This window comes from Furipterus horrens, unplaced genomic scaffold, assembly GCF_987537825.1.
Source record: "Furipterus horrens unplaced genomic scaffold, mFurHor1.1.pri manual_scaffold_4, whole genome shotgun sequence".
Lineage (NCBI taxonomy): Eukaryota > Metazoa > Chordata > Mammalia > Chiroptera > Furipteridae > Furipterus > Furipterus horrens.
Window position 1 is genome coordinate 53,846,189 of NW_028327174.1, and position 12,239 is coordinate 53,858,427.

A 12,239-nucleotide genomic window follows, 5' to 3' on the forward strand; every position below is an offset into this window, starting at 1 on the left:
TTAGACCTCCGTGACTTTCCAGAGCCCAGAGACCTGGAGGAAAAGAGGCTTGGAGGGGACTGGCAGGGTAGGGGATCCCCAGCCAGGATCAACCACTTTTCTTCCCCAACAATATCACCATTTGCAACCCACCAGAAATTTCCTCTGAATGAGTAGAAGGCTCTTCCCCCTCAGACAAACTCTCAGGGGCGCCCTCCCTGAACCCCCCACACCTTCTGTAAGTGGTATCTCCACCTCAAACATTCCTTTCTTTCCAGGATAGTTCAAGCCCTATGTCTTCTCTCCTCCACAGATCTCTTCTATCATGCAGCCTGAACCCTGGACAGGAAAGATGCTCCCAAAATTCTTGCCCACCCACGAACGCCCCAAGTCTGGGTCAGAAACCAGACCCCATGGTGATGAGGCTCTTTGTTTTCCTGCAGCCTCAAACCCATCCCCTCCCTTTTTAAACTAGACTTTGTCCCATAAAAGGGAGGGGGCAGGAACTTCAGAGTTTTACGCTCTTTTTTATAGAGAAGATGGAGGAAACAGAGGAAGGAGGGAAGACATCAACTAATGCTTAATTTCCAGAGAAGGCAACCTGGTTATTGAATAAGGCACACACCAACCTCATTTCTCTCATTATTCTCCCTTTCAAGCTATAGTCCACCCCCAAGTGTGTGCCTCAAGCTTGGACCTGTGCTGCAAATGTTATGAACTTACACCTCTGGTTCTGTCTTTAATACAGTGAACCAGGAATTCTGCCCCTCAACTTCAGAAAGACACAGGCATCTGCCTCATCATTCTTCTAGTATTTTCCTTTGGGATGTCTAAGTAGAAGATGAATGTGTAAGTTAAGTGTGTATACAGGGAAATAAATAGACCAGCAGAGATCTTTATTTGCAATAGAGGATTTCAGAAGAGGGCTGGGTATCTTCATAAACACATTTAGGCTGTGTCCACAGGGCATGTGCTGAAACAGTGCATGCATCTTGCACACAGTCCCAAACCCACAGGCCAGGTGTGCACACATATGTCACACATGTCCAGTGAAAAGGCACAATGAATATCTCCTTTATATGTGGGAGCCTTTAAGAAGAATTTCAGAGCTGAACTTAGCTGGGACCTCAGTCCATAGAGGAAGCTGAGGGCAGTGCGGCTTAGAACGGAGGGACGCCTGGCCCTTGAAATGTTCCGTTGTAAAAAGAGCCCAAAGCAGAGCTGGGGCTTTCCGACGGGGCTGGGATGCCATTTTCCTTTAGTATAATAAAATGCTCTGTCTTTCCCTCCATATGAACAGCACCTCTAAAGACCTAGAAACCTTTCCATTTGTCTTGATTTCTGTAAATGTTGTCCGTAGTCAAGCGCCATCGCCTCTTGGCTCAGCCCAGTGGGGCGAGTTGTGGCCAACTGGTAGGGGATGAGCGCAGAGCCGAGGGTTTCAAGCGCCGGGCTTTCTAGGGCGGGATCGCCTCCGACATGTAATTACTACGTTTCCAGTGGTGTATATTCTCCTGGAGTGTTTAATTTGGTTTTATTTGTGTCTCAGGGAGATCCACATTTTTTTCGGGGGAGGAGGGAGAAGCGACCCCAGGCTTAAAGTTAATTAACCAACAACGCTTTACTTTTCCGCCGCTCGCCCGCGGGCTTTGGCACCGCCGCCTCCCTCCCCTCTCCTGGCTCGCCCCAGCGCGGAGCTGGCAGTTTCAGGAGCGAAAGATCTTGGGGAACCAAACGAAAGAGAGAGAGAGAGAGAGAGAGAGAGAGAGAGAGAGAGAGAGAGAGAGAGAGAGAGTGTGTGGAGAGGGGGGATCATTCAGAAAATGCGAACATTTCACCAGCCACTTCAAACGCCCTTAGCCCTGAACTTTCCCTTCCAGTCTTCTCCCTCCCCCAAATTTCTTGGGGGGGGGGGTCTACGTCTTCTTAGACTTTTCTTGATGAAGAGGACTTTGGTTCCAGTTCTTTACTCTTGTTGCTAAATTTTGGCCGCCCAGTGCCCCTAATAAATGGAATTGTAAAATTGCCAGGTTAATTAAATGTATATCTCATTCCAATAAGAATAGTTAATGTCCTTATATAAACCTAGAAAAGAACATACTATTAATCTTATTTATTGCTGGGCATCCCTGCACCCAGATCCTTCCTGTGGTTCTGCCCTCTACTTCCAGAAGCTGGATACATGCCTTTGGGTTCTGGCCTGAGGAATTCTCATCTAGTATTGGGCTATAGCATTCCTGTATCCAGGAAGGAGCCCCAGGAATGGAGTGCATATTTCAGGCCGTTTCTTTCTCCTGGTGGCGCCATAGAGCCTGGCCCATGTTGCCCTGGGTTCTGCACTCCATGTGGACCAGGACGTGTACCAGCACATTACCCAAGAGGAAGCCAGAGCCTCCGTACCACCTCTCCTCTCAAGGCTGGAAGCCCGCAGACCTTCCCACCCACCTACCCCCACCAGCCAGCCCTCAGGCAGACATGAGGGCCAAGGTCACAAGACCCAGTCTAGCCTGGCCAGGCCATGTTTGCTCTCCTCATTTTACCTTGACCTTGGATTCCGGAAGCAGGGAAGGCAGTTTCCCAGTCAAGAGCTGCCTCCAGAAAAACCCACCTTCCCCTCAGCTCATTTTTCTTCGTCCCACCATCATCATCCTCAACACATTCATGCTAGCCTGCTTCTGTTTCAAACCTTCCTGCTGTATTTTTCTTCCTACTGCCAGCCCAGCCTGAAGCCCAATTTCTGAACTGAGTTCTAAGACGACTCTTCCCGATGATGATCACACTGATAAAGATTTGTTTCTTATTCTAACTCACCCTTGCGAAGACGTTCTCCATCATCAAACACCATCTTCCCCCTATAGGAAGAAGGGAGACTGTGGTGGACTGAATTTCAGCATAGACCTGGCCATTTGCTCTCAAGGCTGTAGAGGTCCAGTGGGTCCAGTTTGGTTACTGTGTGGCCACCACCTGCGCACTGTCAGGATAGGAGCACCCAGCATGTAAACCATATAACAGAGGCAGAAAAGGGAGTTACTGCAGCCCCTCTCCCCTCTTTTTTCTCTCTTTGTTACCTCTTCTCCTCAGGGAGGCCCTGTACTGAAAGGGAATTTGGCTCAATTCCGCGGAGATGTGCCTTGGAAAGAGTTGACTTTATTAAGGTGCTAAACTGGGCATAGGAAGCCCCACAAGTCAGGAGATTGGGTAGAAAGAAGGGGCCTTTATCACCAAGTTGGTATGAATTTGTCCTTTGAAGTACGGGGCAATTTTAAAGCATTAAACAATCCACACTAAAAGGTAGTGACCCCCAAGAAAGCCCTGGGAGCTAAAACAGGTTGGCTAGCCGGAAATTGCGTTAATCCCGACTCTGCCTAGCTCCTTGGTCCTCATCTACGAAGGGCCCAGGTCCAGTATGGGGCTGAGGTCAGGCGTCCTGGGGCCTCTGAGGCATGCTTGGGAAAGGTCCTTCCGTGAATGCTCTTGTTCACATCCTAGGCTTTTTAGCTTTCCTAGACCGAATCCTCCCCCTTGCCACCTCCCTTCCCCTTTTCTTTGAAAAGTCCCACTCCGAGGCTTTTAATTTCTATTGTATATTGAAATGTCAGCCTATCCTATCGCCTACACCCCATTTCCCATTTCTCTCCTTTTATTTCCTCTCCATTTTTCACTGAGAGCATCCTCCTCCGTGCGAGGATGTGTGTTTGGGACTTATCACATCCTCCCAGCCTTATCTGCTCCGCTTGAGAAAGACATGCGGGCGAGGAACTGAGAAAATCCTCTCGGAAAACAGGGGCTTAAAGGTAAGTGGCTGGAAGTAGGAAATAGAAACACCATCCCGGCATCAAGTATCTCTCCTTACGTGGCATCAGAGGGCCTTGCCAGCCCTGAGCTTCATGGGAGTCAGCCTGGGCCACAGCCAGGCTGCCCATGCCCTGCCCGCGTGCTTCCTGCTGCTTTCTAGTTTCTTCATTTATTAAGAAAAAATGCGTTTCTCCCTCAGCTCCGCTCACAGCGATCTTTCTTTGGGGGGGGGCGTAGGGATCTTTCTCCCCCCATACACATCCAAAGCCTAGGGGAGCCGCCGGGAGTAGTCCTGGTATTTCCAGACCCCTTTGCATTGGCCAAATTCAGTGCCGCTCTCTCAGCCCCCAACCTTTCCCTCCCGGGCGTGCCAGGGGGCGTTGCCCTGTCCCTTTAAATCTCCCAACTCCCTCATCTCCTTAGAGCCAATCAGCAGAGACCTTTCCCATTTTGCCCCGCCCCATCAGAAGGGGTGGGAACCCCAGGAGACCAGGCCCAGACTTCACTGGCCCCGTCAGAGTCACGTGGGCTTGGGAGGGGTGCTGAGGGTTGGCGGGTGGGAGACACCGATTTCTTAATGTAGTGTCCCCGCATGCGTAGAAGGAAGGTGGAGGGGAGGGCGGTGGAAGCACCAGGAGGAGGAGGGGAGGGGTGAAGAGAGGAAGGAGGAGGGATGGGGGAGGGGAAAAGAGAGTGAGGTGTCTCCCTAGCTCTCTGCCTTTGGCAAGTGGAGTTTTTAAAAAGCTGGAGCAGATCATGTCATGACGACTTCGCTGCTCCTGCATCCGCGCTGGCCGGAGAGCCTTATGTACGTCTATGAGGACAGCGCGGCGGAGAGCAGCGGCGGCGGCGGCGGCGGCGGTGGGGGAGGTGGCAGCGCGGGCGGAGTGGGGGGCGGCTGCAGCGGAACGAGCCCCGGTAAAGCCCACAGTATGGACGGGCTGGGCAGCAGTTGCCCGGCCAGCCACTGCCGCGACCTGCTTCCACACCCGGTGCTGGGCCGCCCGCCGGCTCCCCTGGGCGCCCCTCAGGGTGCCGTCTACACGGACATTCCGGCCCCCGAGGCGGCACGCCAGTGCGCCCCGCCGCCAGCGCCCCCCACCTCGTCCAGCGCCACCCTGGGCTACGGCTACCCGTTTGGTGGCAGCTACTACGGCTGCCGCCTGTCGCACAATGTGAACCTGCAGCAAAAGCCTTGCACCTACCACCCAGGCGATAAGTACCCGGAGCCGTCGGGCGCCCTGCCCGGTGACGACCTGTCCTCCAGGGCCAAGGAGTTCGCTTTCTATCCCAGCTTCGCCAGCTCCTACCAGGCGATGCCCAGCTACCTGGACGTGTCGGTGGTGCCTGGGATCAGTGGGCACCCGGAACCGCGTCACGATGCGCTCATCCCCGTCGAAGGCTACCAGCACTGGGCTCTCTCCAACGGCTGGGACAGTCAGGTGTACTGCTCCAAGGAGCAGTCGCAGTCCACCCACCTCTGGAAGTCTCCCTTTCCAGGTAAGGAAGGGGCCCGAGTGCCGCGGCCGCTGCCAGGTACCCCTCCCCGCCCCGCCTGCCCTGGGGCTCCGCACCACAGCCACCCCCGCTGTCTGGCCCCGGCGCGCCGGCTCTGCTGGGCTGCCGATGAAGCTGGCCGGGCGAGCTGCGCTGAGGAATGCACCGGGTAAGAAATCTGCTCCGACACGTTTCCCGAAGCTGCCGGCTGAGAGTGAAGCAATCATAGGCGCCCGAGCGCCGGGCCGCCGGCTGAGCTCGAGTCGGTAGCTCGCCTTCTCCTCCCCCAGCCAGCTCTAGCCTCACGGGCGGCTCTCCACAGGCGAAGCCCACTTCTGGCTCGAAATGCGGGTGGGGTGGACCTTGAGTGCCTTGAAATCCACAACCATCAGCACAAAACCCTCAACCCACCGAATAACTGGGGGAAAAATAAGAACCCCCAAAGATTTCCTTTGCCAGAATTTCCAAGATCGTTCAGGCACTAGTTTAAAAAAGTGTGTGTGGGGGGGTCCCCTCAAATTTGCCAGGGTCTACAGAAATGTAGGAGGCTTCCTTTTTTCTTTTCTTGATGTATTTAAATTTTTTGGCCATGAATTTACTGAGGAGCAGAGAACTAAGTCTCTTCAGTTGCATCCCACTCCTGGGATATAAATTTTATTGACCTCTGTGGTATACTGAGCTCAAATCCTGTGGGTGTTTCCACTGCTAACTCCCCAAAATGTGGGGCAAAAGAGTTATCCATGCCTCAAACACAGAAAGAGGTGGGGTAAGAATGAGAGGCGTTGGGAAGGAAGATCTGTTCTGGAGGAATCTAGCATCCAGGCCCAGGCTGGCAACCACCCGTTTCTGTCTGGCAAAGTATGGGCAGGGGTGTGGAATTCACGAGTGTCCTGTTCATTCCGCAGCTGAGGCTATCTCTGAACAGTAGGGAACTTTGAAACACACCCAGCGGGGAAAGACCAGTCCCAGGTTTCTAAAAACCACACCAGGAGCCTTGAATTCAGCACTGTGCTGAGAAATCAGGATTTGAGGTCTGACAAATCCAGAGCTTCAGTTTCCTCTGGCTGTAAGTATAGTGCAGTGGGAGAGGGCTGACTGGCTCCCTTCTGATGTCCATGAGGGTCCTTTGGGGCCCAGAGCAGCCATAAATGCCTCCCTGTACTGCTCAGAGTGTCCCCCAGCTCTGCGTATGGGTTCAAGGACATTTTCATTGAGAAGTATAGACCTGAAAACCTCCTAAGGGTGGGCCTGAAATTCCTCTGCATCCAAGATTAGGATATGGGCAGATGGTGAAGATATCACTGAATGAATGTTAGAAAATGTAGCAAACAACATTCTTGTAAATATTATGAGATTACTCAATATAACACAACTGAATACCCGGTGGACCCACCCTAGGCACCCCATTTTGGCTGTGAGAAGATTTAAGGATGATAGAATTTTAGTACATGGTATCAAGCACTATCTATTTGGCATTGGCTATAATATTTTTATATAATATTATTTCTGTTATTAACTACTTAATATGAAACACACAATAATACATTTCTAGAATATAGGTGATTTACATGTAGAGAGGTGGTCCTTTAATTACATTTCACCCAAACAGAAAGCTCATTAGGAGATGGGGATCTGGCAGAAATTCTTGGAGCAGGGGGAGCCAATAGGCCATGCTAAAGGGAGAAGGTGCTCACCAGGCCCCCTGTGGGCAGATGCGCAGGTCTAGAGTGATGGACATTGGATTTAATGTGAAGAAGTGAAGAGAGCAAGCTGCTCTCGCATCCCTGTGTGTGCATGTGGAGTGGAGTAGGGGTGAAGGATTGGAGAGAAACTCAGAAATATCTTTGAACAAAATACACATTTTAAAGATTCCCAGGGGAAAAAACCCACTCAAAATAAACATTTGGTGATCACAGCATCCTAGAGAAAAAATATCTTTGAAGTAAAAAAGATATAGCCCAACTGAGATTTAATACAATTGCAAATTACAGCATGGGAATTACAGCATGGGAATGGATATAAAACCAGTGTGTCTCAGTAGCTATGTGCTCACACACACACCCTGTGTAGAAGTAGAACCAGGCTGGTGTATCTTGGTGAGTGTAGAGGTCCACGCAAAATGCAAATGAAAAAGAAATGATCTTAAGACACCCTGCTACTTTCTACTCACACAGAGAACTTTTAGAAGTAGTGAGATTTCCAGATAACTCTGTCTGTGCAATTGTGGTTTGTTCAGCAGCATCTAGGCATAAACACTACTGTCTCTCTTCAGTGCCTCTGGCTCTGAGAAACCTCATCTATGGAAGTCTGGGCGGGTGTGTGAGACGGAGCAATTGTTCAGAAAGATCCAAATAATTAGGGCCAAGATATGTTGTGGCTTCTTCCTTCCCCCAATTATACAAACTCTTGTTTCAGTGTTCTTTTTTTTCTTCCAATGGCGAGTTTAGACACTTTTTTTTTTTTTGGACAGAGAGAGGTGGAAATTCCAAGAGAGAACCGATCAGCAAAGAAAGGGACAAGAAGAAACAGACAAACGACAGACATGGACAGTTAGAATTAGGAAAGAGAGAGAAAGAATTAGTGGGCTCTTTGAGCAGCTAGGATTTCTCGCTGGGTAAGATCCTCTTACAGCCCCATTGTGGCAATGGATGTGCATAGAGCCCCAAGGGAAAGCTGTGGCCAAACATTGGTCTTATTTGCTCGCCAGAGGTGTCTATTAGAGTCCCAGATGTGAAGTGGTTTGAGTGTGTGTATGCTCTGGAGGGAAATTACGGAAGGCTTGATTGTAAGATGAATAGCCAACTCCCTACTTACTTTAGACAGTATACACTTCTCCAGGTTTAAGCTTCTAGGTGTTTCCACAGCTTTAGATCCCACTTCCTGTTCAGCCAAAACAACAGACAGTGAAGGAAGGCTTCTGTGAGAAGGCGAGACTAAAGTTATTTCCCCATAAGGCCTTAAAAAACAAAAACAAAAAACAAAGCAAAACAAAAAAGCAGTTTGATCTGACCCATGAAAAAGTTGGCCAAATCAATCCTTGGCATTCTGCAGAGAAAAATAGCTAATTTAGATAAATTACTTTTTTAAAAAAACTTATTTTTTAAACTAATTTTAAGTGTTGTGTTGATGAAACCTCAATGCAAAATTAGAGTTGGGGTTTAGGGGATTCAAAACTGGATAGGTAATTGTGAGCATTTACAGAAAATAAGCAAAAAAAAACGGGGACAATTACCTGATTAATTCAGGAATCAAATCCCACTTTTATTCCATTTTGCTCTCCAGGGAAATAGACGTATTTTAAAGCTGGATTGTACCAGGTGGCCTATTTCCATTTTAGAACTTACTATGTCATTTATATTGAGTCCAAAAATCTGGGTTTAAAATCTGGTTCTGCCACTTACGTTATTTTACTCAGAACCTCAAAATTCTCATCTCGTAAGTGGGTTTATAAAATAAGCCTGAAAAAATATTCTAGGGATTAAAACAAGCAAAAAGAAAACCTCATGGTGTCCCCACGCTATCATTACCTTCTGTATTTTATTCTTGTCCAAAAATTATCAACTTCTTGAATGAGTTACATCTATAAAAGCAAAACAAATTTGAGAACTGAGAGGCTTCAAAAAATATCTTGTACAAAAAAGTTTAATTTTAACTTAAAGGATCTGCTCTGTTAAAGTGAAGTTGTTTTGTTTTTCAGATTTTTATAAAACCTTGGCCTATCCATACATAGGCAGAGAAAAGTGACAAGTCCAACAATTTTCCTGAGAAATTGTCATCATGAAGACAGCCAAACCAGGCCTTGGAAACCCTCTCTCCCATATTCTTCCTGAGCACTTTACTTCCTTATTGCATTTGATTGTGACCTCTTCTTTCCCCATTCTGTAGAGATAAGGGTCCCTGGGAGAGAACATACCCAATAGGAATTGGTGTAGGAAGGTGTTTTATGAGGGTAGGGTGAGAACAGCATTTCAGGAAGAGCTTTGCGTCTTCATTCCATGCTGCGCCTACACTTTCAAAGGGCAGTGTGAATGAAGGGGATAATCTCAAATATTGTCTTCTTCATTAGCTTCTCCAGAAAAAGTCTAATAATTATATTTTTAAAATCAAGGGGTCAATTATTTACATAATCTTCCTAGTTTCCCACTTCCCCTTGAAGCGTGGCTATGATCTTTTTATTGACAGAGGTGAGGGTGCAATGGAAGGGAGATATAAGTGACATTTATTGTTTTTAGTTCCTGTGAAATTTTCAGAGTATAAAGAAATTGAACTACTAGTAGTTAGGATGACAAGGTATTTAGGATTTAGAGTTAGGGTCCTGCATGGGATGAAGACAGTTTTCTTCAGCATTGGAAGAGATGAGAGGGGGTTGGAGCAGAGCAGAATGTGCTCTGTTTTGGTGAGTGGACATTTGTGGGGGCAGAGGGGCATTGAGTTCTTTTTATAGACTTATGTGAACAGCTGGTTTTACCCCAGGAAGGGCTCTCCTGTTGCCTCCATTGGGGGACAGACCCTAGGGCAGGAACCCTTTGCTTCCACATATCGGGACCGGTGCCTTCCATCTTGAATTCCTAGAATGATGGGCTCCCAAGCAGACTAGGTACACCTGGACACTTTTCTTCTCTTTATGTATTGGTACAGGCCTCAGATTCCTAGTGCAGAGCCAGTGGCCTGGTGGTCCGTGCCCACTGAAGCTGTCTCCCTGCCCGCCATGTCCTCCCTCAAACCTACAACAGAACACCTTTCTCTTGTACTGGAGCTGAGTATAATAAGCCGATGGCTGCCCTACTGATTTAACTGCGGGAAGGCCTGCAGACCAGCGTGAAATTTTTAAAAATGTTTTATTTATTTATTTTAGAGAGTGAGAAAGGGAGGGAGAAAGAGGGGGAGAGAAACACCGATGTGAAAAAGAAACGTGAAAGGGTTGCCTCTTGCTCATCCCCAACTGGGGGACCCCCCCCCCAACCCAGGTATGTGCCCTGGTTAGAATTGAACAGGCCACCTTTCGGTTTTCAGGATGACGCTCAATCCACTAAGCCACCAGTCAAGGCACCACAGTGAAATTTGAAGGGGCCCCTCTAAGGGCACAATGATTCAAGTCACTGGTGCTGTGCTGATCCGTACTGAATCCTAAGGCAAAAAGAAAAATCAGTAATACTGGCACCACGTTTATTTAAAAGTTTGATGTTTTGTTCATCATGTATTTTTGCATTCATTTTGATTTTTAAACATCGTATTAAAGTATTATTCTTATCTTGATTACTAAATTTTGGCGCCCCCTCCTTTAAAGTTTGAACCAGAGGAAATATCCCAGCGGCCTCACCTTAATCGTGGCCTTCCTAATAACAGAGGTGCAAAGGATTTGGGGGCAATTTGCAGGTCCACTTTGAGCACCTTGTGCCTCTGCAGTGGTGGTGCAGCCTCCGGGCCCCTAGCCACAACTCACTTGCTGCCCACCTGCCTTCTTTCTCCCACCTAGACGTGGTTCCCCTGCAGCCCGAGGTGAGCAGCTACCGGCGCGGGCGCAAGAAACGCGTGCCCTACACCAAGGTGCAGCTGAAGGAGCTAGAAAAGGAGTACGCGGCCAGCAAGTTCATCACCAAAGAGAAGCGCCGGCGCATCTCCGCCACCACGAACCTTTCGGAGCGCCAGGTCACCATCTGGTTCCAGAACCGGCGAGTCAAAGAGAAGAAGGTGGTCAGCAAATCGAAAGCGCCTCATCTCCACTCCACCTGACCGCTTTCCTGGCCACCTTCCCCCTCTATTTATGTCGCCGCTTTGTATCATAACCGAACCCACCGAAGGACCCTTCGCCGGTGCAGACGAATATTTAATATTAACCAGAAAAAGGAACCACGTTGCCGGGAGGCAGCAAGTATCTGAGGGGCACTCTGCCGCCCCCTACCCCCCATACTATCTCCAACCCCTACCCCCATCCAGGTGGGACCTACTGGGCCTCAACAACTTTGGAGATGGGTCCCTGTGGGATGTGGGAGAAAGGTTGCCGACCCCCACTCGAATTCATCCTCACCCCTCTCCTTACCAGAAAGCCGAGTGGCAGCGAAGAGCCCGATCATTCCAACCAAAGCAGGGTTGGGGAACATCCAGTGACCCCATTCTTGCCTCCTCCTTTGCCAGACAGGTAGGGGACCCTCCTGAGGGTGCGGCATTGATGTAGGGCCTGGTGAGCTTATAATTTCCTTCCAGTTCCTCCCCCTGCTCCCCATCCTTCCTGCACTCTGTAGTTAGGCAAGAATTCCCAGTTAAGATTTTCTGTGCATATTTTTAAAGTCACATTAATATGAATGACAGTTTTTAGGGCTCTGGCATCATGATCGGAGTACAGGCAGCAAATAGGTGTCCTTTTTTCCTATCTCAACAAAAGCTGGAATTGGCCTAGGAACCACCTATTTCCCCCCATCTCAACCAAGAGACTGAATTTCTCAGGAGCCGCCTCTGCCCCCACTGCCTCCTCTGTTGTCCTTTCACAGCCAACACACAGAAGCCCAAGGACAGAAACTCAATCATGCTTCTAAATGTTTCTCTTCTCTCTCCTTCCCTCCTCTTCCTCTTCTTTCCTTTCCTTTTCCTTCCTTCCTTCCTTCTTTCCTTCTTTCCTTCTTTCCTCTCTCTCCCTGCCCCATCAGGCCAGACAAAGAAGCAGAACTTCTTTCTTAAAAAAAAAAAAAAAAAAAAAAAAAAAAAGCACCAGGGGATGGAGAATCGGTCCCCTGGCAGAGTCCCCTTCCAGTCACTTCTCCATCAAGGCAATTGCTGAGGATAGAAACCTCACATTTTCACTTTTACTGATTATCCAGAGGAAAGCAGTTTTCTTCCAGTGGCCAAAATAACAGCCTCCACATAGCCACCTAATGTAGATGCTGCCTAACATTTCCCTCCTCAAAGGCCAACTTGGTGCTAGGGGGCCCCTCACCTTCTCCTGCTGGTGCATTACAAAACAGAGTCCTTTT

The 12,239-nt window shown here is 48.8% G+C and overlaps 1 protein-coding gene across 1 annotated transcript; it reads left to right on the forward strand.

Moving 5' to 3' along the window:
• The first annotated feature begins 4,454 nt into the window (after positions 1–4,454).
• Positions 4,455–11,956, forward strand: HOXC13 (homeobox C13). Its single transcript, XM_090275580.1, has 2 exons — positions 4,455–5,274; positions 10,748–11,956. The coding sequence occupies exons 1-2, from the start codon at positions 4,536–4,538 to the stop codon at positions 11,002–11,004; spliced, it is 996 nt and encodes a 331-aa protein (XP_090131706.1). The 5' UTR covers positions 4,455–4,535; the 3' UTR covers positions 11,005–11,956.
• The last annotated feature ends 283 nt before the right edge of the window (positions 11,957–12,239 follow it).

Bases quoted from the DNA above. Each gene is read 5' to 3' on its own strand.
- HOXC13 (XM_090275580.1), top strand. From the start codon at position 4,536: ATGACGACTTCGCTGCTCCTGCATCCGCGCTGGCCGGAGAGCCTTATG. The intron at 5,275-10,747 runs GTAAGGAAGGGG...TCTCCCACCTAG, and splicing joins CTGGAAGTCTCCCTTTCCAG to ACGTGGTTCCCCTGCAGCCC.